Source organism: Crocodylus siamensis, chromosome 1, assembly GCF_052110815.1.
Source record: "Crocodylus siamensis isolate JL-2025a chromosome 1, ASM5211081v1, whole genome shotgun sequence".
NCBI lineage: Eukaryota > Metazoa > Chordata > Crocodylia > Crocodylidae > Crocodylus > Crocodylus siamensis.
Genome location: NC_143395.1, coordinates 253,161,212 through 253,182,550, shown reverse-complemented (window position 1 = coordinate 253,182,550; position 21,339 = coordinate 253,161,212). Strand labels below are relative to the sequence as shown.

Sequence of the window (21,339 nt, the reverse complement as noted above, 5' to 3'; positions counted from 1 at the left end):
CCCCACCCGAGCCCGTAGCAGGGGGGAGTGGAGGCAGGGAGCCTCAGACCTGGGTCCATAGCCCTTGCAGCTGGGTATCTTAGTGTGTTTATCACTTATCTTTGAGTATTTAATGATATTTTCCTACTGTACCCTCCCCCTCCTTTGAAATCCTGGAATGCATCCCTATGCCTCCTATGTAGTTTCTACCTCTAGCGTCGAAGTTTCTGATAATGAAGTGATGTCATGGAATGCATCTACTTCATTAACCGAGGTACTACTGTAAATCATGTATGCTAATCGAAATGTGAATATAGTATATGCTGTGAACACAAGTATTGAGATGTATTAATTTAAAGTCCAGTAAAAATAAAATGCAATTAAAAACAAAAACATGCTTTTCATGAAAATATTTTCACATTCTGGCTGGCTGCTGTAAAAATGTTACCTACTGTGTTTCAGGGGCATACACATACGCTTGCATAAGGAAGTCCATGGTGATTGGCAGTCCCTGCTCTAAAGAATTTACCCCATCCGATCTCTTGTATTGTGAGTTACTGAAGTGACTTTTTTCTTGATCTCCCAAATCCATCTCATCATTTAGTTTAGCCAACATGGATAAACTGTTGGATGAGAGTTTCAGTAATGAACAAGTAATATATCTTTTTGTTTGTTTTTTTTCCTCCTAGGTGCCTACTGATGGAAATGCTGGCCTGCTGGCAGAGCCTCAAGTTGCCATGTTCTGTGGCAAGCTCAATATGCATATGAATGTTCAGAATGGAAAATGGGCATCCGACCCCTCCGGGACCAAGACTTGCATTGGAACAAAAGAAGGGATTCTGCAGTATTGCCAGGAAGTAAGTTCCTAATTCAGCAGATTATTTAATGCTCTTTGGGGCATATAAATAGAATTTGTCTGAGGGCTTAGTCCACTGAGATTTTATTTTTCTTCCCTCAACTATCTCACACTTTCATCCTGTTGAAAAAAGGCTCTCAAGAGCCTGTCAGCACTGCTTAAAACACTAGCTGAAGAGGATATTTGAGAGTATGCAGCCCATTTCCCCCTGTCCTTCCTTCTGTTGTGGTCAGTTCTGTTGGCTGTGCAGATAGTTAAATGTTTTATAAAGTGTTTTGTAGATTAAAACATGCTGAAGCCATGCCACATATGCAATATCCAAATCCTAGCTAGGCTTGTTTCATGTGCTGTGGTATGCTTCGTGTCACAGCAGTATGCTGCAAAAATAAGACAGGTCAACCCACAGCAATTGGTTTCTACTGCACATTGAACTATGTGAGGGTTTTAAATAGAAAGCTTGCCCTACAAATGAAGTCACCATGGATGATACGGTGTTTGAGAGCAGAAACTTATTGTCTACTTGTTCAGTTCTTGAGAACAGATTGTGTGTCTAATTTTGTTGTTGTCCACATGCTGTGATAGCATGATAACCTTGTACTAGTGGGTGACAGGTAGAAAAAGAAAATGTGGATTTCATGCCATGAAACAAAAAGAGCAAAGCTTGAACTGCTTTTTGTATTCTTTCTTCATTCTCATCTATCCTTCCTTTTTAAGACAAGGGCCATTGCCTCCTACAAAGACAGTATTTCACACTAGCTGCCCTGCTCCCTGAAAATTGGTGTAATCCTTGCAAAAGTTTCTCTTTAAAGACCAAAACAGCACAGCATTTAAACCTCTGATTTTCCTTAGAACCCATATCTACTATCGCTTCATTGTCATTTCCTGCCAGCATCTTTTTCTTGTGGGTTTGCTTTGTTTTTAATTTTGGCTGTAGGTTTAAGAGGACAGAACTACATATGTGGGTTTTGATTTTTTTTCTGGCAAATTTAATATCATATGAAAAAGGATTCCCCTCCCAACACAAACTTCTTTTTTTTTTTTTTTTTTTAACTCAAATAGTCATTGAGAGAGGGTTTGTTTAGGCAGCATAACTATTTATCCATGGTCAACATACCAAGAATGTTTTGGTTCTGCAAAGCATGCACTTTGTGCCTATGCACATTTCCTGAAGGTGTCTTGTAGCACTCCTTTTGACTTCCTTGCTTGGGATTTGCAAACAAAAGTACTTATATCCATTGAAATGATGACAAAAAGGCCAAATGTAGCTAGTAGGCTCAGTGGGATAAAAATGTGTGGAAGTGTAAAAGTTATGAAAACAGCAATGTGTTTCATAGTTTGTAGGGTCGGAAGGGACCTGAGCAGATCATCAAGTCCGACCCCCTGCCATGGCAGGAAAGAGTACTGGGGTCAAATGACCCCAGCTAGACGTTCATCTAACCTCCTCTTAAACACCCCCAGGGTAGGAGCCTGCACCACTTCTCTTGGAAGCTGGTTCCAGACCCTAGCCGCCCTGACTGTGAAGTAGCGCCTTCTGATATCTAACTACCCTCTGCCAGCTTGTGACCATTATTCCTGGTCACTCCTGGCGGTGCTCGGGGAAACAGTGACTTCCCCAATGCCTGCTGATCCCCCCTGACTAGTTTATAACAGGCCACAAGATCCCCCCTCAGCCTTCTCTTTTGGAGGCTGAACAGGTTCAGGTCCCGCAGCCTGTCCTCATAGGGCCTGCCCTGTTGTCCCCTGATCATACGAGTGGCCCTCCTCTGGACCCTCTCGATGCCGTTGACATCCCTCTTGAAGTGTGGCGCCCAGAACTGGACGCAGTACTCCAGCTGCGGCCTGACCAGTGCCGCATAGAGGGGGAGGATCACCTCCTTGGACCTGCTCGAGATGCATCTGTGGATGCATGCCAAGGTGCGGTTGGCCTTCCTTACTGCCTCTCCACACTGCCGGCCCATGTTCATCTTGGAGTCAATGATCACTCCCAGATCCCTTTCCGCCTCCGTGCTGACAAGAGGGGAGTTCCCCAACCTGTAGGTGTGGTGCCGGTTGTTCCTCCCGAGGTGCATCACCTTGCACTTGTCTGTGTTGAAACCCATCCTGTTCTCGTCCGCCCACCCTTGTAACCTGTCTAGGTCAGATTGTAGCCTGTTGCATCCTTCCAATGTTCCTACGTCGCCCCACATCTTAGTGTCATCAGCAAATTTGAACAGGGTGCTTTTTACCCCCTCGTCCAAATCGCTGATGAAGATGTTGAACAGTGTGGGCCCGAGGACCGAGCCCTGCGGAACCCCACTGCCCACGTCCTTCCAGGTTGAGAAGGACCCATCTACTACCACCCTTTGGGTGCGGCCCTCCAGCCAGTTGGCGACCCATTTGACTGTGTGGGTGTCTACACCACAGCCCCCCAGCTTCTTAATGAGAACGGGGTGAGAGACAGTGTCAAAAGCCTTCCGGAAGTCGTTTGAGATGATACAGACATAAACCTGGAGTGGGCTAATAGTTCCCAATACAGTAATTCTGAAAAAGATAACAGAAGTAAAGCAGAGATAATAATGAAATGAAAAAACCCTAAATTTTGGAGCTCTGGGTAGTAGAAAATAGTGAGACATTTCAAATAAAAAACAAAACAAAACCCAGAAGACAAACCTTTAGCATGGGGAACACCCTGAAATTGTTTTGCTGATTATAGAGAATGAAATTTCATCATTCAATCAGGGCTTTTATGCTGTGGCTTCTAGGGAGGAGACTAAGGTCCAGGATCCTCATGATAATATTATCTGAAAAGCTTCCAGTACCACACACTAGCCTAGGGAGACAGGCAGAGCTTCTGAGTTTCAGTGCTTAAGATACTGAGGAGATGGTGAAAGAGGAGAGGTTTTTCTGGAGTTGGGAAAGGAGGTCTGGGCTCCACTTAAATGAAAGGGGTGCCAAAGGGCTGATGCAGCATCAGGAAGGTGATTGAACAGCCTTCAAAAAACTAGACAGAAGTTGGCACATGTAGATGAAAGCATCTCTTCTCTAAAGGCAAAGTCATAAATACTCAGTATACTCCCAAAGAGGATATGAAAGGAGGTGATAAGGCTTGTGTAAAACATGGGGAGGAACAGCCAAAGCACACTGACTCCCAACCAAAGAGGGCATATAAGAGCAGGCAGCTAGCTGTAGGTATAAAGGTATAATACTTTTATACCAATGCCAGAAGTCTAAAAAACTGATGGGTGAGTTAGAATGCCTGGCATTGAGTGATGATTTAGATAGGACAGGTGTCTCAGAAACCTAGTGGAATGAATAAAATCAGTGGGACACAGTAATCCCTGGCCACAAACTATATAGGAATGGTAGAGTAAATCATGTCAGTGGGGGGTGACACTTTACGAAAGAGAAATGTTAAGCAGAGTAAACATTTGACTTGGGTGGGGGGGGGAGGGGGAGGGGTACCACAGAATTCCTGTGGGTAGAAATCCACTGTCAAAGAAGAGTTTACTTTTGGAAGTAAAAGTACCTGACCAACCTGATTGCCTTCTAAGATGAGATGACTGACTCTGTGGATGTGGGGAGAACAGTGGATGTGTTCAATATGTTCATCATGACCTGGAAGATGAGTGTACCCTCCGCCAGTTTGCAGATGGCACCAAGCTGGCAGAGGAGTATATGTTGGAAAGTTGGGGTCAGATTCAGAGAAACCATGGCAAATTGGAGGATTTGACCAAAAGAAATCTCATGAGGTTCAACAATGATAAATGTAAAGTCCTGCATATAGGATGGAACAATCCCATGCACTAGTATAGGCTGGGGACTGACTAACTAACCAGAAGCTCTGTAGAAAAGAACTTGGGGGGTTACAGTGGACCGATAGCTGAATATGAGCCAACTGTGTGCCCTTTTTGCAAAGAAGGCTAACAGCCTAGTTGCCTACATTAGTAGGAGCGTTGCCAGCAGATCAAGGGAAGTAATTCTTCCCTTCCATTTGGCACTGGTGAGGCCACAGCTGGAGTACTGTGTCCAATTTTGGGGCCCCCGTTACTGGAAGGTTGTAGACAAATTTGGAAGCATCCAGTAGAGGGCAACAAAAATGGTTAGGGGCTGGGGCATGTAATTTATGAGAAGTGGCTGAGGGGACTGGAATTTATTTAATCTGGGGAAGACTGAGAAGGGATTTAATAGCAGTCTTCTTGAAGGGTGGGTTGAAAGAGAATGGAGCTAGACCTTTGTCAGTGGTAGCAGATGACAGAACAAGGAGCACTGATTTCAAGTTGCAGCAAGGGAAGTTTAGGTTTGATATTAGGAAGAACTTTGTCACTAGGAGGATAGTGAAACACTGGAACAGGTTTCCCAGAGAAGTTCTGGAATCTCTATCCCTGGAGTTTTTAAAGACCAGGCTAGATAGAGCCTTAGCTAGGATGATCTAGTTGGGGGTCCTGCTTTGAGCTGAGGGTTGGCGTAGATGATCTCCTGGGCCAGGGACAGACATTACACATAAACCATTTTAAGTGATCAGAAAGTGGTTTAAACCTGTAACAGAATAAAGTTCAGTGCACATAAACCCATTTCAAAATGACTGAAACTGGTTTAAAATAAACCTGTTTGAATGTTGTATCAGACTTAACTGATTTAGGTCAAAGTGGTTTATGCAATGTCTGTCCCAGACCCCTTCCTGGGTAAAGATAAACCAGAGTTCCCCAGCATCCCAGGTGCTTTGCAGCTGGGCTGGGCTAGGCTATGCTCTCTACTCCAAAGAACAGACTGGCCCCACCCCTCTCCTCCCTAGCCAGAGTTCTGGGGGAGACTGAAGGCAACAGCAGGGTCTGCCTGGCTTCCCTCGCTGCTCAAGCAGCAATTCCCCTCTCCCTCCCACCCATCTTCCACAGCACAAACCCCATTCCCACTGACCCTAGGGATGTGGTATGCTGGCTAATACCGAGAGGTGCCTGTATCTCCAATTTCCCCGGGGCAGGCAGACAGAACAGTGTCCACTTAAGGCTTTTTGGAGCTAATCAGCAGATAGCTAGTAATGTCCCTCTCTTCTTTCCTTGGGAAAAGCTGTTTAAGAAGAGCTTGAACTATGACAGGCATTTGTTTTGCTGATGGGCTGATAACACAGTGGTTTTATCAGCCCCCCTGCTGGTTTGCAGACACAGAGAGGGAGATTGAAAAGCTCAGCATCATCAATGAATGTATGCATTGCACACCTCCACTTTGCCACAGAGTGCTAGCCTGGGGCTGGGGTCTGGCAACATTCCCACCCCTTGAGCAGGGAGAAGCCTGAGAGCAGGGAGAAGCCTGAGACTTGGCAGGCCAGGATGGGTGTTTAAACCCTTCCCTAATCAGAGAGTCCTACCAGGGCCTGGCCACACCCCCCTCAGCTCAGTACTGAGGGAGGGAAGGGAGGGCTGCTTTGGCACCCCCCCCGAGCATCTAGCCTAAGCTACTACAGCCTGCATTTATGGAATGAAAAGGGAATGTCTATCTACCTCCAAATCAGTTCAAGCTTCGCAGGTTAAACTAGCGTGCAAAGACTGAATCAATTGAGGCTTGGGTTTTCTGAATTTCTGTACTTGGCCCTAAAGGCCAAAAGATGTAGAGGCTCATTTTAAGGTATCATAAAGGACTTCTGTTTGGAACAATTAGTCCTGAGACTCACAGTAGCAGAGGCTATTCTAGACTTGGTCCTAGGGCCTAGGCAGTGTGTGGGAAAGAAGTAATGGTTGCAGAGGTGCTCTGCAAGAATGACTACAATGTAATCAAGTTTAACATCCTTGTAGGAAGGAAAAAAACAAAAATTTACCATGGTAGCATTGAGCCCTGTAAAAAAACAAAAAAAAACCCAAAAAAAACCTGCATAAAAATAAGAGTGAGAGCCAGAAAGACATTTAAAAAGGGCAGAAAAGATGATTAATAACTTGCCAGCAGCATGGAGGTTGTTTTAAAGATACCATAGTGGAGACGCAAGTTAAATACAAGAGTATGTCTTAGCGTAGCACAAAAGACAGTCTCCACTACCTATATATTCCCCTCAGTTTTGCTGTTATGATTGATTTTGTTTTAACTGGTAAATGACACTTAGTAATATTGTAAGCAGCTGAGGTTATTGGAGGGTTGACCTATGCTTCTCATGTCTAGAGATGGTCAAAATTTAATGCATTTTTTTCAAGAAACAGCCTATTTATGAAAAGCAAGTTTCATGAAAACTTTAAAAAGTGTCATTATGGTTTTATCAAAACTATTCTTAACAAAAAATATTTAAAATTACCATCAAATATTGTTTATCAAAACTTGCTTTTCCAGCAAATAAAGTAATTTCAGAAAGCATTATCAATCAATTTTTCCAGTTAGTGCTTTAGTAATAAAATGAAAAATTTGAGACAAGAACCCCACATAGGTCCCTTTTAGACTGAAAATTTAAAACCTTTCTTTTTTTATTACTATCTTGACCATCTTTGCTGATTTTGCTGTAACATTCTGGGTGTGGGTGCGACTTCTACTGAGCTGAGAGCCTGCCATCAACAGGAGATGATGTGTGTTTGCTTTAACTGTTGTCTGATTGTATGTATGAGAAATGGGAAGCTCAGATAAAAGAACAAGTTAATAGAGCTGATTGCGAAGAGAAATTAAATCAATATAGAGATGCAAGTTGGACACAATCTTCAGCTCCTGTTTAGAAGCCCTTATTACCTAACACTCCAGAAATGCTTTGTGTCCCACGTGGTGACTTAGGCTAGGGACAGAAGTTACACACAAATCAGTTTCCATGATTGGAAACCAGTTTAAACCTGTAACAGAACAGAAGTTCAGTGCACGTAAACCGCTTTCAAAATTACCAAAACTGGTTTAAGACAAACCTGGTTAGATGTAGTATCAGACTTAACTGATTTTGGTCAAACTGGTTTATAGAACTTGTGTCTTAGATTCCTTCCCAGTTCAAGTTAACTCAGTTTCCCAGTATCCCAGGATGCTTTGCAGCCGTAGGCAGAGCTATTTGCTCCGGCAGAGCAGGGACTGCCTCACCCCTTGGCTCCCTAGCCTGCTTCCTGCCTGCATCTGTCAGCCCATAGGGACTGGGGGCAGGGCAACAGACGCCAAGAATCCCTTAGCCTGGGTCTGCACAACATGGGAGGAGGGAAAGCTGTCATGGTGCCAGCTTTTTGCCCCTCCACAACCCTAACCCAGCTGGGGGAACTCCCCACTTGCCTTTCCCCCGCATAACTGCTTATCTTAGCCACTGCCACAGGATGGCGGAGTAAAGAATTCCCAAGGCCCTCCACCCCTACTCATATACAGCCCTGAGGAGCCAGAGGAATTCATTCCCCTCTTCCCAGCTGCTGATTGCTTCAGCAGGTGCCACAGGAGGAAGAGAGGAGGATTCCTCTTGGCTGGGTGCCTGCCCACGCAGCCCAGCATGGCACCAGGAAGCCCCTGCCTTGGGGGCCTTCTCCCCACCCCAGCCCAGGGTTCTTCCACCTGGCACAGCCCCAGGGAGCTGAGGGGATTTCTCCCCTCCTGAACCCCACAGCTGCTTGTCTCAGGGAGTGGAGGGAATTCTCCTGCTCCTCCACAGCTGCTTATCTCAGACTGGTGGCAGCTGAATCAAAAGCAGCTGCAGGGGAGTGGGAGAATTTCCCTCCACTCTCTGAGGCTGCCCCTGAGACTCACAGCAGCGGAGACAAGCAGCTGTTGGGGAGCTGGAAAGGGGGAATTCCCCCCAGCTCTCTCTGGGGTGCCCTGGGCGGGGGTGGGGTGGGAGGAAGCCCCCCCACCCCAAGGCAGGAGCTCCCTGGTGCCCCCATGCTGAGCTGCAGGGGCAGGCACCCAGCCTAGAGGGCTGCTTCTGTGGCAGCAGCTGAAGCAATCAGCCCCTGGAAAGAGGGATGCGGGGGCAAATTCCCCTCCACTCCCCAGGGCTGCCTGGGCTTGGAGGCCTCTCCAAGTTGGATAATCACCTGGACAGGGTTCTTCAACCTCCTGTGGGGGGCGGCAGGGTTTGGGGACATTTACTGGGGATCCAGTCAAGGATGGCCCCACTTGGCTGGGCTCGCAATGGCCAGCAGGCTGGGAGACATGCTCTAGCTCTCCCCCTACTTACTGGCCTGGGTCAGTGCAGTTTCCCCTGCATTTCCCAGCTGAAAACAGTTCCATTGGTTATCAATTCAGTTTATGCAGTTTAGAGGAATCAATTCTGCTTTGGGCTTTTTGACTGTTTGTCAAAAGGTGACCATAGAGGTGAGATTTAACAACACCCTTTTTTGTTCCTTTACTTTCTGTTGATTACTTAGATAGCAAGACAGTGCTATAGTCGGACACAAGATAATCAGACAAGTTTTCAATTTCCCTGTTAGCAAAAAAACAGTGAAGCATCAAGGCTGAGGTGTGCTGCATTTTGCATGTGAACTGTCAGTGCATAAGTAATATAATCTCCTTCCAGATACTCTTGCCAAAGAAAACTTTTCCCGTCCTGCCCATGCTACCCTCTTCACAGTAACTAATGTGGCTTCCTGGGGTGCAGTTTCCACCAGTTTAAATGGAGCTTGAGTCCTCTGGCAGTCAGACAGCCGTAGTCAGTCTAGATATAGGCTTTTCATGCTTAATTCCTTCTCCTCCTTACACCCAGGCAACTTTTTGTTGTTGTTCCCATGCCTCATTTAAAACCAGTGCCTAATTCCTACTGAAGCTCTGTGTGTCTGTCTTTCAAGTCTCAGGAGAGTTTTGGAATCACATGCAGCAAACAGGGATGAAGGAAACTTCCTGATGGAAAAAGCTGGTCCTCAGCTCTGTCTCTCAGTAGAAGGTCAGTTTTGCTCATGCTGCCCTGTTACTCTTTCCTTGCATTCCTGCTTTTCTGGGATGGTTGTGCACCAGGCTCGAGCAGAATGAGGATCGGCAGTTGCATAGGAGACCTTGCTGCATTGAGATGAATCCCCATGGATGCAGGAGAGCAGTAAATTAGCTCCAAAACATCTCTAAACATTTGCCAGTTAATATTCAAAGTGGACTGAGGTGTCAGACAGGGACTTCCAAGATTGCTGAGCCAGTGTACTATTTACCATGTTTTTCTGCATATGGCATGCCCCCTTTTAGTACCCACCTTGATTTTTTTCCCCTTTAATTATTTATTTCTTTGGAAGGGGACCCTGAAAAAAAAAATCAATTAAGTGAGGGGGTGGCAGCAGCTATGGAGCTCAGCCGACTCCTGAGGCTGCTGCCAGCCCTGCTTACTAGTTTGGCTCATGGATTGACCTGGCACGCCAGGTCCAGGGTTGTGTGCTAAGTCTGACCCTTTACACTAGCTCTGGAGCCACACACCAGGTCACAGCCAGTGTATGGTGTCTGAGACCGTATGCTAGGCCTGAAGCTGTGTGCTAGCTGTGGAGCCTTGTGCTAAGTTTGACACCGTATGTTGCTGCTGGGCCTCCATCCTGAGCCTGGGACCATGCACCAAATCCAGGTCTGTGCGGTCAGTCTGGAGCCACAGTCTAGGTCCAACCCTGTGTGTTGTCTCCAGGTCCACGTGCTGAGCCTGGGACCATATTCTGAGACCAGTCCTGGGACATGTCGATCCAGATGCAGTGCACAGTCCCAGGCTCAGCATGGAGCATGTGGGGTTGGACCCAGAACATGGTTCCAGAGCTAGCTAGCATTTGGGGTCAAACCTAGGGTTGTGTGCCAGGTTAGATTTCATGTGTTGAATCCAGTAGCATATCAGCCTCACACACCAGCCTGATCCAGTGTTTGGTTGGGAAATATAATTTCCTATGGGTCAAGAAATTTGTTGGTGGGGTTGGGAGCAGTGGCAGTGTTCATTTCTGTGGCTCCCTGAACCATGGCAATTAATGCTGCTTCACTCCCCCCTCCAAGTTTCTGGACCCATGGAGATCTCTTTTCCTTGCATATAATGCACAATCGAATAACTTGTGTTATATGTGAGAAAATATGGTAATAATGCTGGAAGTAGGAGTTTCTCATCCCTGCCATCCAGGCATGGAAGCTCCGATTAGTGGACTTTTGGATTGCTTCTTGCTTTGCTCCAAAAGTAACCTTTCGTTTCCCCTCTGACACAATTTCCTATGAAAATTCCTGGCCCCTTCTTAGTGCATTGTTTTGAAGGAGTGATTATTTGCCACAGGACCGGGGGTGGGGGAAGGAACCCTTAATTTCTCCCTCCGTATCAGATGCAGAATATCTTGACGAGAGTGCATTAGAGTGGACCAAACCAATCTGTTGGGATTCTTTCCACCAACTCCCTTCAGTCACTTAGAAAGTCCTTAGTCAGCCCAGAAAAATCTTTTTTTGGTTTCCTAAATAACAAAAATCATTAAATCTCCTGGGCAGAACTGAAATCCCCAGTTGATGAGGTTGTGGGATAGTTGTTTTCCTCCAAAGCACCCCCCTCCCCCCAAGTTGAATTTGTCTCTGTGGTGGGAAGATGAAGGAAATGAACTGTGCTTATTCTACTCCATAAAACAGGGCTGTCCAGGTGGCAGTGCATGAGGAGATGGCATGCAGCATTATCTGTGGTCTTGGGGCTCCCCTTTCCTCCCAGCTTCTGCTGCTTGCCCCTGCCAGTGGGTGTAGGATGTTGAGTGTGGTTCAATGTGGTTCCCGAGGAACTAGCAACCTAGAGCCCCTGTGCAGTACAGTGCCACGGGAGGCTGCAGGTGAGATGATGGTTATGTGGGGTGAGTGCCTGCAGTGCAGCAGGGTAGGTGAGCATTCATTCACCTGTAGCACAGAGGAGCAAGTGCCGATGTGCGCATGTGGGGCGTGCACCTAGGAGGAACTGTGGCTCCTACTAGTGGTCCCCCTGTGGTAAGTGCCTCTCCCCACCCAGCCATCTTGAGCTGAACAGCATTGCTATACATAATATCATATTCCATTTCTGTTTAGCAAGGTTGACCCCAGCCTCCATGGTATCAGAAAGGGTTTGGGGGCATCCCACTTCCAGCTTTTCCTCTGAAGGTTGACATCTTGCTTCATGGCTACTGAGATGGAAATGTGGAATGGAATGTTAATGGACTGTGTGGGTTACTGAGATTTCTGTCTGTATCTTTGTCTTCTATTCCTCTTGAACAGTCATGCAGATCCAAGAGGATTTGATGGCTTAGTAGTTCCACACAAAGGAAGAACTTGGAGTGCCTCGCTGTTGTTGTTAATGTCTTCAGTGGTCTTGCACCCTGTTCCTTTCCACTAGGGCCAGCTGCTTGGGTTCTTTTGCCCTGGTTCACAGAATTTTTGCATCTGGACTACGGCAGTTCTCTAAACATGGTCTTAGCAGTTTAATAGGAAAAAAAAACATTGATCTAAAAATAAAAGTAGCTCTTTATAACACTCGGAGCCAGGAGAAATCAAAATGGTCTGTTGGATAAAGATCTACATTCCTTTTCCCCTTTTGGGAGTTCTGGAGGTGCAGTAAAAGCTAAAGAAGTTCCTGAAAGACAGGAATGAACCACAAGAGTGTTTAGCTGCCCTAATGAACTCTGGTTGATGCTTTGGGGTTTTGCGGGGTTTGGGGACTGTCTCCAGTTACAAATGCCACTTGATCTTACAAAGGCTGTTCTTGAAATGGTAACTGTTGAGAAGAACTTTATGTTGTAACAAAAAAACCCAGGATTTTCTGAGATATTGAAACAAAGCCATCAGCTGACAGTAACTCAACCTTACGGGATATTTGGGGCAACCAGAAGAGCCAGTGTCTCTTAGGGTTCTTCTGCTAGCAATTGCTCTCAAGGGCTGAGGTGTAGAAAAAAGAAGAGAAGAAGAAAAGTATGTCAGGTTACTTTCCAGAGTCATTTTAGGAATTACAAAACAACAATTACATGAATTGTATGTATAAGGAATATAGAAGCTGCTTGGAGGTTGCCTTCTCACTTCCATTCAGGTCTGTTAAACTGTATTGCTGTATTCCAGGTAATTCTACCACAGGTAGAGCTGTAGCACATGGACATCTTGCTGCTTTCAAGCCTGTGTTGTCTTTGTGGAGAGTTTAGAAAAAATAAAATGCCACATTTGTTTTTAGAGTTAGCAGTTAAAGCGGGTTACTCTTTTTCTATCAGTGATTTATTGCAAATCCTAATTTTCTTACATCTCAAGACACATTTGAGGAAGTGAAAATTAATTGGTTACATCTGTTACCACTAAATATTGTCTATTGTAAGTTATTTCTTAACAGCTACTTAGTGGTGCCCTTATTTTAAAATGTAAGGTAATAAGGTTTTGATGCATATTATTTAGAATCATAGAAAATTAGGGTTGGAAGGGACCTCAGGAGATCATCTAGTCTAACCCCCTGCTCAGAGCAGGACCATCCCCAATTAGATCATTCCAGCCATGGCTATGTCATTTAATCTTTAAGTGGAAGTGCTACAGGCAGTGAAACAAGGCTGGTTCAAAATGCATTGATGCAAAGGGGATAGTGATACTAGTACATGTGCCGGAAGAGCTGAAGTGTTGTGAACAGAGAAACTGCCATACCAAATCAGGCCACTGGTCCATCTAGTTCTGTCTCTGACCGTTCTGAGTACCAGCTGTTTCAGAGAGATGTTAAAGAAACCCTGCAGTAGGCAATTATGGGATAACCAGCCCCTGGGGAACATTTTGTCTGAACCCTGGTTAATTAGTGGTTGGCTTATGCCATGAAGCATGAGGAGACAGCTGCTTTTGCATTGAGGGAGCAACTAAATACCACCATCTACAAATGTCCAAGATGGATGCTGCCAGAACCTATGAACTGGTATTTCATTTCTTTGAAAAAGGCATATTTTAGTGAAGGTCATAGTACCCAAGCCCAATTGACTGCTATCAGCAAATTAGAAAAAAGGTTTTTATGAGTCTTTGTAAAGTTTGTATTATGTAAACATAAAGGGGAGTTGATTTGAGTTAGTTTGTTTCCTTATGGAAAGTGGGTAAGAGTTCAGACCAAAGATACAGATATATGTTTTACTTCATTAACAATGTTGAACTAGCCTGTGTGTACTGCATCTTATTTTTTTAGCTAACTGTTATAAAATTGCTTATAGGACTGAATTAATTTTGCTGTTTGTATTGAAGTAGGTGTTCATACTGTGCTGTTAAAACAGCATGCAGGGCTGGTAACCAGTAAATCCATTCTTATCTAGGACAAGATTTCATTCACTTAGTAATTTAGAGCCACTCGTTTTCATTTTAAATATGATTTTTCTTACTGTATATGCAGTGAGATGAGTGGCATATAGGAGGGAACCTTTCTGAAAATAAAGCTTTTTCAAGAGCAGACCACAGGTATAATAAACCTCTTTTTGGATCTGTGTGTTGGTGTGCTGAGTGCATGGAGCCTTGGACTGGGAGTTGGGATTCCTTGACTCTGTCTCATGCAGTTTGCAGCTGGCTGAGGTGGGAGTTGATGTGCAAATCCTAGCGTCTCTGGGAGGCCACTTTTTAGTCACTCTGTTTTCTCTACTGTAAAATGGTGATGTTTGCCTATTTTTTGCAAATCCTTGAGATCCGTGGGTGTTGCTTCCTCCTGCATATGTCCTCAGAAAATCAATAACCCAGCTGTAAATTATACTATCCTTGCTTTACATTATTCCCATATTGTGTGAAGCAGGGAGTACCTTAAGGTTGTATCACTGTCAAAGGATACCAGTGCAAGCTATTCCGATGCAACTGCTATATCTGCATGATTCTATCCTGATATAAGAAGGGCAACACAATTGCCCCAGCTTTAAATCTGCTTCATTCAGGGTTAAAGTTAAGGCAAGTTAGCTCACTTGTATTGCTACAGGATTGAGCAGATGTAACTTAGATTGTCAGAGATGCTGTTAACTCTGGAGCAGCCATTCCCCCACCTCTTTTAAAGTGGCTAAAGTGTGTGTTTGTTCAATCAAAACTGCCCAGTAGGCATTTCTAATACAGCTACTACTTTATTGTTTAAATGTCAAAATATTATAGCAAAATTTCCATGTGGAAAGGAGCTCACCTTACATCTTTTTGTGTCCCCAATTCATAAGCGCTCTTGGGTGTGTTTCTGGTATTAAAAAAAAATCACCAACATATAACTTAAGAACAAGTCCAGCTCTGCCTTGAAGGGAACAAGAGCTTTTGCTTGTGAAGTAGATTCATGATGAGTCTTAAGCTGTCATCAGCCATTTTTAGACTAACATCTAGCATAGTGATTCTCAATATTAGCATTGGTTGATAGGCAAATGTGATTTACAAGAGAAACCCAGAGATTTCAAGTTCCTGTTTGAATCAGAAATATTCGGGCCTGATGTGGTCTCTCTGAGTTCTTTGCAACAGAAGAATAGCTTTGTTATTTTTTTCTGTAGTCAAGAAACTGGCATTTTTGAGGGGTGCCTTGAGTTTAATGATGGGTGTCTTCAGCCTAAAAAGTTTTGGAATTGCTGATCTAGCATGTGCATCAAGTCTCCTGTTGAGAAATGGCCCTTTTATACTTGCTTTTTTCACTGATAATGGAACTAAAAGTACTACTGGATATACTGGTCCCTCTGCTCTCAGTCTTTACCATACTGTCTACTGCTATACCCAGATGAGCCCCTATTCTTCCTCCTCTTTTTTTTTTTTTTGGTTTTAATTATTAGTATTCCTAGTAGTTTCAGTGACTGAGCCAGGAATTTGCAATTGAGGATACAGACAGTTTGTTTGTTAGAGTAAAGGAAAGGATATTAGAGACCACTGACATAATCTATTATTTTAGAAGCTGGTGGCTACCATGTTGATAAGCACGAGGGAGAAATTTTCCTTTGGATTGTAAATTGAGAAGTGGTACAAGTTTTGGAGAGAGAGAAAACTGAGTGTTCAAAATGTTGCTGAGAACAGCCACAATCAACTGGAAGGTTAAGCCATAGTCTTAGCTGCATTTGTTTTCTAATGCAGACAAATAACTATTTTAGGAAATACTGATTTTTTTTTTTTTTTTTTTTTAAATACAAATGGTATTTTAAGTATGGCAGGTTGTACATGGTGTTTTGAAATTGTAGTAATCTTCTTATTAAGTTTTGTTTAACTCCTAAGTAATGTTCAACTTTTGTCCACCATAGTTTCATAGTTGGTAGGGTTGGAAGGGACCTCAGCAGATCGAGTCTGACCCCCTGCCATGGGCAGGAAATGATGCTGGGGTCCAATGACCCCTGCTAAGTGATTATCTATCCTCCCTTTGAAGGCCCCCAGGGTAGGAGGTGAACACCACTTCCCTGGCATCAGATCCGCATTAGAAATTTAACAGTTGCTTTGAAACTAAAAGGTTTGGGGATCCAATCTCTGTTGCTGGTTATGTAGAACCAATTACTTAAAAAACCTTACGCTTTAACAATAATATTCTAAACAAAGGCACTTTTTCTTCTAGACAGAAGAAGCCTCTTACTACATTCTCCTATCAGACTACGTAAACTACAATTTTATGTAGTTTTCAAGCTGGGCAATTGACATGACTGAGAAGGAACATAGTAAAATATTTTCTTTTTCTGTTTGCTTTTCACGTTTTCAGTATCCTAATACAATAGTTCTCATTAAAATTGCCATTCATAGCATTACATTGTTTTAAGAGAAGTTACCCAAGACCTTTTAAAAGTAGCTCATTTTTCAAACGGAATGAAGAATGAAGGTGAGAGGAAAATATTAGTAAAAATATATATATATTAAGGAAAACAACCTTCAAGTTATGTTAGATGCCATGGGCTACTTTCCCATGGCTTTTATTCTTGGTTTGCATATATATGTTTCACCAGTCAACCATTTAACTTCATTTCTACTCCAAATAGTGGGCATTCTCATCCACAGGTGCTCCCCAGTCTGTGGTGCATGTTCTCCATTTTTGAATTTTTATGAAGCTTGACAACTACATCACTTACTGTTCTGACAGTGAATCTTAGGGGTAATATTTATGCAAGAGATGAAATTCAATGATTGGTGCTGTCCTTTCTGGTATTAAAAATCTCTGAATAACTTACAGCCTCAAGAGAAATAGTCACTTGTGCTTTTATCAGTTAAATTCTATGTACAATGTTACCACTGAGGTGCCTGTGGAGATGAGAAATGACATGGCTTGTAAGAGCCGGGAGCAGTACGGTTCTGTATCTTCTGGTTAAGCCTCATTGGCTGGAAGAATGCAGCAGAGAAAAAAATAATATACTCAAGACAGCATCCTAGAGAAAATGGAACTGAGATTATCTCCAATACTTGCTGATCACCTCCATGTTAAGTAGAAGAATGGTTTTACTGAAGTGTTATTGACTGGATTACCAGAGAAAGTTTGCATGTATTTCAATAACAAACATGTTACCAAAGATAAATTATTGCACTGATCTTCTGAATTCATCTTCATTTGTTTCTGCAGTAGAGCAACTGGAGAAGATTATGCAAATAACCTTTTCTGCCTGTAAGGATATGTTTTTAAAATTCCTTCTTTAGCAGAGGGGAAAAAGAATGATCAAAAACTGAAACATTCACTAATACTAGGCTCACTAGTTGACGTAAGGGTGATGTGAAGGAATTGGACCTGTAATTTCTCTGACAGATATATTAAAAGTTATAGTCATTTGAAGTTCTTTCTGAGGAAGCCCCAAAAGATGTAAAGAACAAAATATTGAAATACAATTCTGTAATTTTTAAAAAACAAATGGCTGTGTTTGTGCACCTGTTCTTGCAATTCTGTATTCTTGTTCTGGACAATTAGGAAACATCATATCAGCAGTACTCCTTAAGATGGTGACCCAAGTGCAGCAGATCATGATTGGAGTCTTTTGAAAGGCTGTTTAAATAAATTGTTTCTCTTCTCATGTATAGAGACCTGCTTTCAGAGCTTTTATTCCCTCGTCTTCAGGAAAACGGAAATAAATGGGAATCGTAATCATACCATGTGGAAGATGATTTTTCCTCCTTTTTGTAGAGTTGGAACCTTAAAAACAGTTTCTCATGGCAGGTCTTATGACTGGATGTCTCCAGAGAAATCAAGTGAAAAGTACTTACAATTTTAAAGGCAGCAAAATGCACTGAAAACTGGAAATTAGGATAGGAGTTACCGGTAAGGCTAAGTCAGTATGGTTGGTCTAGTTTGAAAATTATAATTCTGGCCATGTTGTATTTACTTTATTTGAGAGACAAGGATTTTTGGTGGTATATTTTATTGTTCCAACAGTACAGTTGGAAGAGATATTAGGCAACTTTTTGGAAAACGAGCGTCTTTCCTCTGATCTGGTATTCTTTATTTGGACACTTTAGAGGTCTCTCTTTGTTACTGTAGGTCTATATTTATTTTGAGTTTAATGTTCCTGTCATTTATTCTTGGCAGTTTAATAGTTATGTTTGATAAAACGTTTTTACCAAATGCACTTTTGAGTATCTGCAGTAATTTGTGTTAATGTTTTAACTTGTTGGCACTGGATTTATGACCCAGATGCCTTGTTCTGGGCAGACTCAAACCCTCAGACTGACCACAACCTTTCCATTTGATAAGAGACAAATTTATTCATACACAGTGATAACAGAAAAGAATAATACAAGGAATTCTGGTGGTGGTGTGTGCCTAGATTGAGTGGTGCTGGCCCCACTTCCAGTTCACTCAAGCCCCATCTGTACACTTGTGTGAATGGACATGCCTCTGGGCTGTGTATCTTCCCTTTCCAGAAGTTGTGAAATCCCTCTGAAGATGTTCTGTGATGGTTATCTTCAGTGTGCAGTAGAAACTGTGTTTCAGATGCTGCCCAAAAGGGCACAGGTTGCTCCATGTAAATAATGGTATTCACAATAACAGGCATAATTCTTGGATCTTTTTTTTTCCTTTTGTCCTTATTGGGACTGTCCTGTTGTATTGTCACTCTACCAAGCCTCTTAGTTTCCTGTCGTTCTATCATTCTTCATAGGAAGAATTACCGTATTTTTTGCTTGAAATGTTACATTCTAAACTTTTGCTCAATCTGACACTTAAATGGACTGTTAACAGCTATGTCTTCCATAAATGAATATTGTAAGCAAAAAAAAGTCACAGTAGTGTCAAGTCAAAAAAAAGCTCCATAAGTTGCAGTGCTATTTTTTTTTTTGTTGAGAAAATGAGTGGAATAATGGTTTGTTATTCTCGTTCCTCACACTTCTAGTTTCTGTAGGGGTGTTCGTTGCTCTTGATGGATGTGTCTGGTCAGTAACTAGCTGTCTTGCTGGCAGCTTAGTTGAGGTGTTGGGGGTCTTGTAAACATTCATGCAACATTTATTGCTACGGGGTGTGTGTGTGTGTGTGTGTGTGTGTGTGTGTGTGTGTGTGTATGGACAATGCAGAATCATAGAATAGTAGGGCTGGAAGAAAGGGACCTCCAGAGGTCATCTAGTCCAACCCCTTGCCTGAGGCAGGATCAGCCCCGTTGAAACCATCCTATACAACCATAATCTAAACTCTCTATAAGATGACTGTCAAACCTGACACAGCATGGATTTAACACCCCAACCTGCCACAGGTAAAATTAAGGAAACCATGGTAGCCATGCTGTTATGAAATGTTGTCAATATATGATCAAGAGATTCCAGATAGAGGGCCATGCCCCCTGTTACAGAGAGAGGCAAAAACCCTTGCAGTCCATACCAGTCTGACCACAGGGTAAAATTCCTTATTGACATCAGATATGATGATTGGTCTGATCCTGAGTAGAGGGGCAACGCAATTTGGCCATGAACCTTTAGCTTTGTTCCCAGGGAGAGCACTGGCACATCTCAGTCTAAGTCCTCAGTCATGGCTGTAGCTAACACCCAATGCCTCTGGAAAGACTTAAGAAACCCCTGACACAGCAGGAAGCGGAGGGAGGTGGGAAGCAGGGGCAATCAGCAAAGCCCATAAGCATGGGACTTACCCACAGTTGAACATAGCCACAGTTGAACATAACTATGCTTAGATTATCCATGACCAGTGGCTGTCCAATCTTTTCTTGAATACCTCCGGTAATGGAGAGTCCACAACTGCCTTAGACAGTTTGTTCCACTGCCTTGTTACTTTAACAGTGAAGAAGTGTTTCTGCCTATCCAATCTGAACTTACTTTGCTGCAGCTTCAAGCCATTGGTCTGTGTTATCCTCTCTGCAGAGAGAGAAAAGGTGCTTTCCCTCATTTTTATGGTAGCCATTTAGGTATTAGAAGACTGCTATTATATCCCCCTTTATGTGCCTTTTCCGCAAGCTGAACATGCCTAGTTCCTTCAGCCTCTCCTCATATGACTCGCTTTCCAAGTCCTTTATCATCTTTGTTGCCTGCCTTTGGACCCTCTCTAACTTCTCCACATCCTTTTTTAAAATGTGGAGCCCAAAGCTACACACAGTATTACAGATGAGGCCTAACCAGTGCATTATAGATGAGGCCTAACCAGTGCCAAGTAGAGGCCCAGTCACCACCTGAGTCTTGCACCTAATGCTTCTATTGATGCATCCCAAAACTGCATTCACCTTTTTGTGGCTGTGTCAAACTGCAGACTTGTATTGCGTCTTTGACCTATGAAAACTCCTAAGTCCTTTTCTTTCATAGTGCTGCCACCCAGCCAGGTGTCCTCCATTTTATATTTGTGTTTTTGATTTTTCCTCCTTGAAGTGTAGCACCTTGTATTTGTCTGTATTGAACATCATTTTGTTAGCTCTAGTCCAGCTTCCCAATCTGTCAAGATCCTTCTGAATCGGACTTGCATGTTTCCCAGTTTTGTGTGATCTGCAGATTTGCTCAAGAGACTTTCTGTGCCAGAATCCAAATAGTTAATATACACATTGAACAGCACTGGTTCCAGGACAGACCCCTCTTGTACTCCACTCAAAACCTCCTGCCATTATGACATAGACTATTTTGTTATTAACTATTTTGCTTGCGTCTTTTGAGCCAGTTATCTGTCTACCTTGTAATCATTTTATCTAGCCCACATTTCTCCGTTTTTTTTAAATGAGAAGGCCATGTGAGACTGTGACAAAAGCCTTGCTGAAGTACAGATACACTATATCCACAGCATTCCCTTCATACATTCAAGTAGTTACTTTGTTGAAGAAGGAGATCAGGTTTGTTTGACATGATTTGTTTTTCATAAATCCATCTTAGCTGCTTGTGATCAGCCTTTCGCCATCCAGATGCTTGCAACTGGCTTTCCTTAGGATATGCTCCAGTAATTGCCCAGATACTGAGGTTAAGCTAAACAACCTGTAATTACCCTGGTTCGTCTTGCCTTTTTTAAAAAAGGGGCACTACCTGGCCCTTTTCCAGTCCTCTGATACTTGGCTCGTCTCCCACAACTTCACAAAGTTCATTCCCAAGGGCTCTGAGATCTCCTCAGCCAGTTCCTTCAGTACCCTGGGATGAAGTTCATTTAGCTCAGATGACTTGAAGTCATTCAGACCTAACAAAGACATCTCTGTTTTTGTTATCTCCTCCCTCAGCTTGCCCCTTTCTTACCAGATGATCTTTATCAGGTGTCTGGCTATAGCTTTATTCTTTTGTAAAGACAAAGTAGCTGTTGAGTAAATCCACGTTCTTTGCATCTTCAGTTAGATCTCCCTGGTTTG

The 21,339-nt window shown here is 43.2% G+C and overlaps 1 protein-coding gene across 4 annotated transcripts in view; it reads left to right on the top strand.

The window, feature by feature from the left end:
* Positions 1-21,339, top strand: part of APP (amyloid beta precursor protein) — a 366,031-nt gene that overhangs the window by 78,645 nt on the left and 266,047 nt on the right. For all 4 annotated transcript variants that reach the window (XM_090060391.1, XM_090060383.1, XM_090060378.1 and 1 more), the window contains exon 2: positions 669-836. In XM_090060391.1, coding sequence (XP_089916517.1) covers positions 669-836 — 168 coding nt within the window. The remainder of the gene's footprint in view (positions 1-668; positions 837-21,339) is intronic.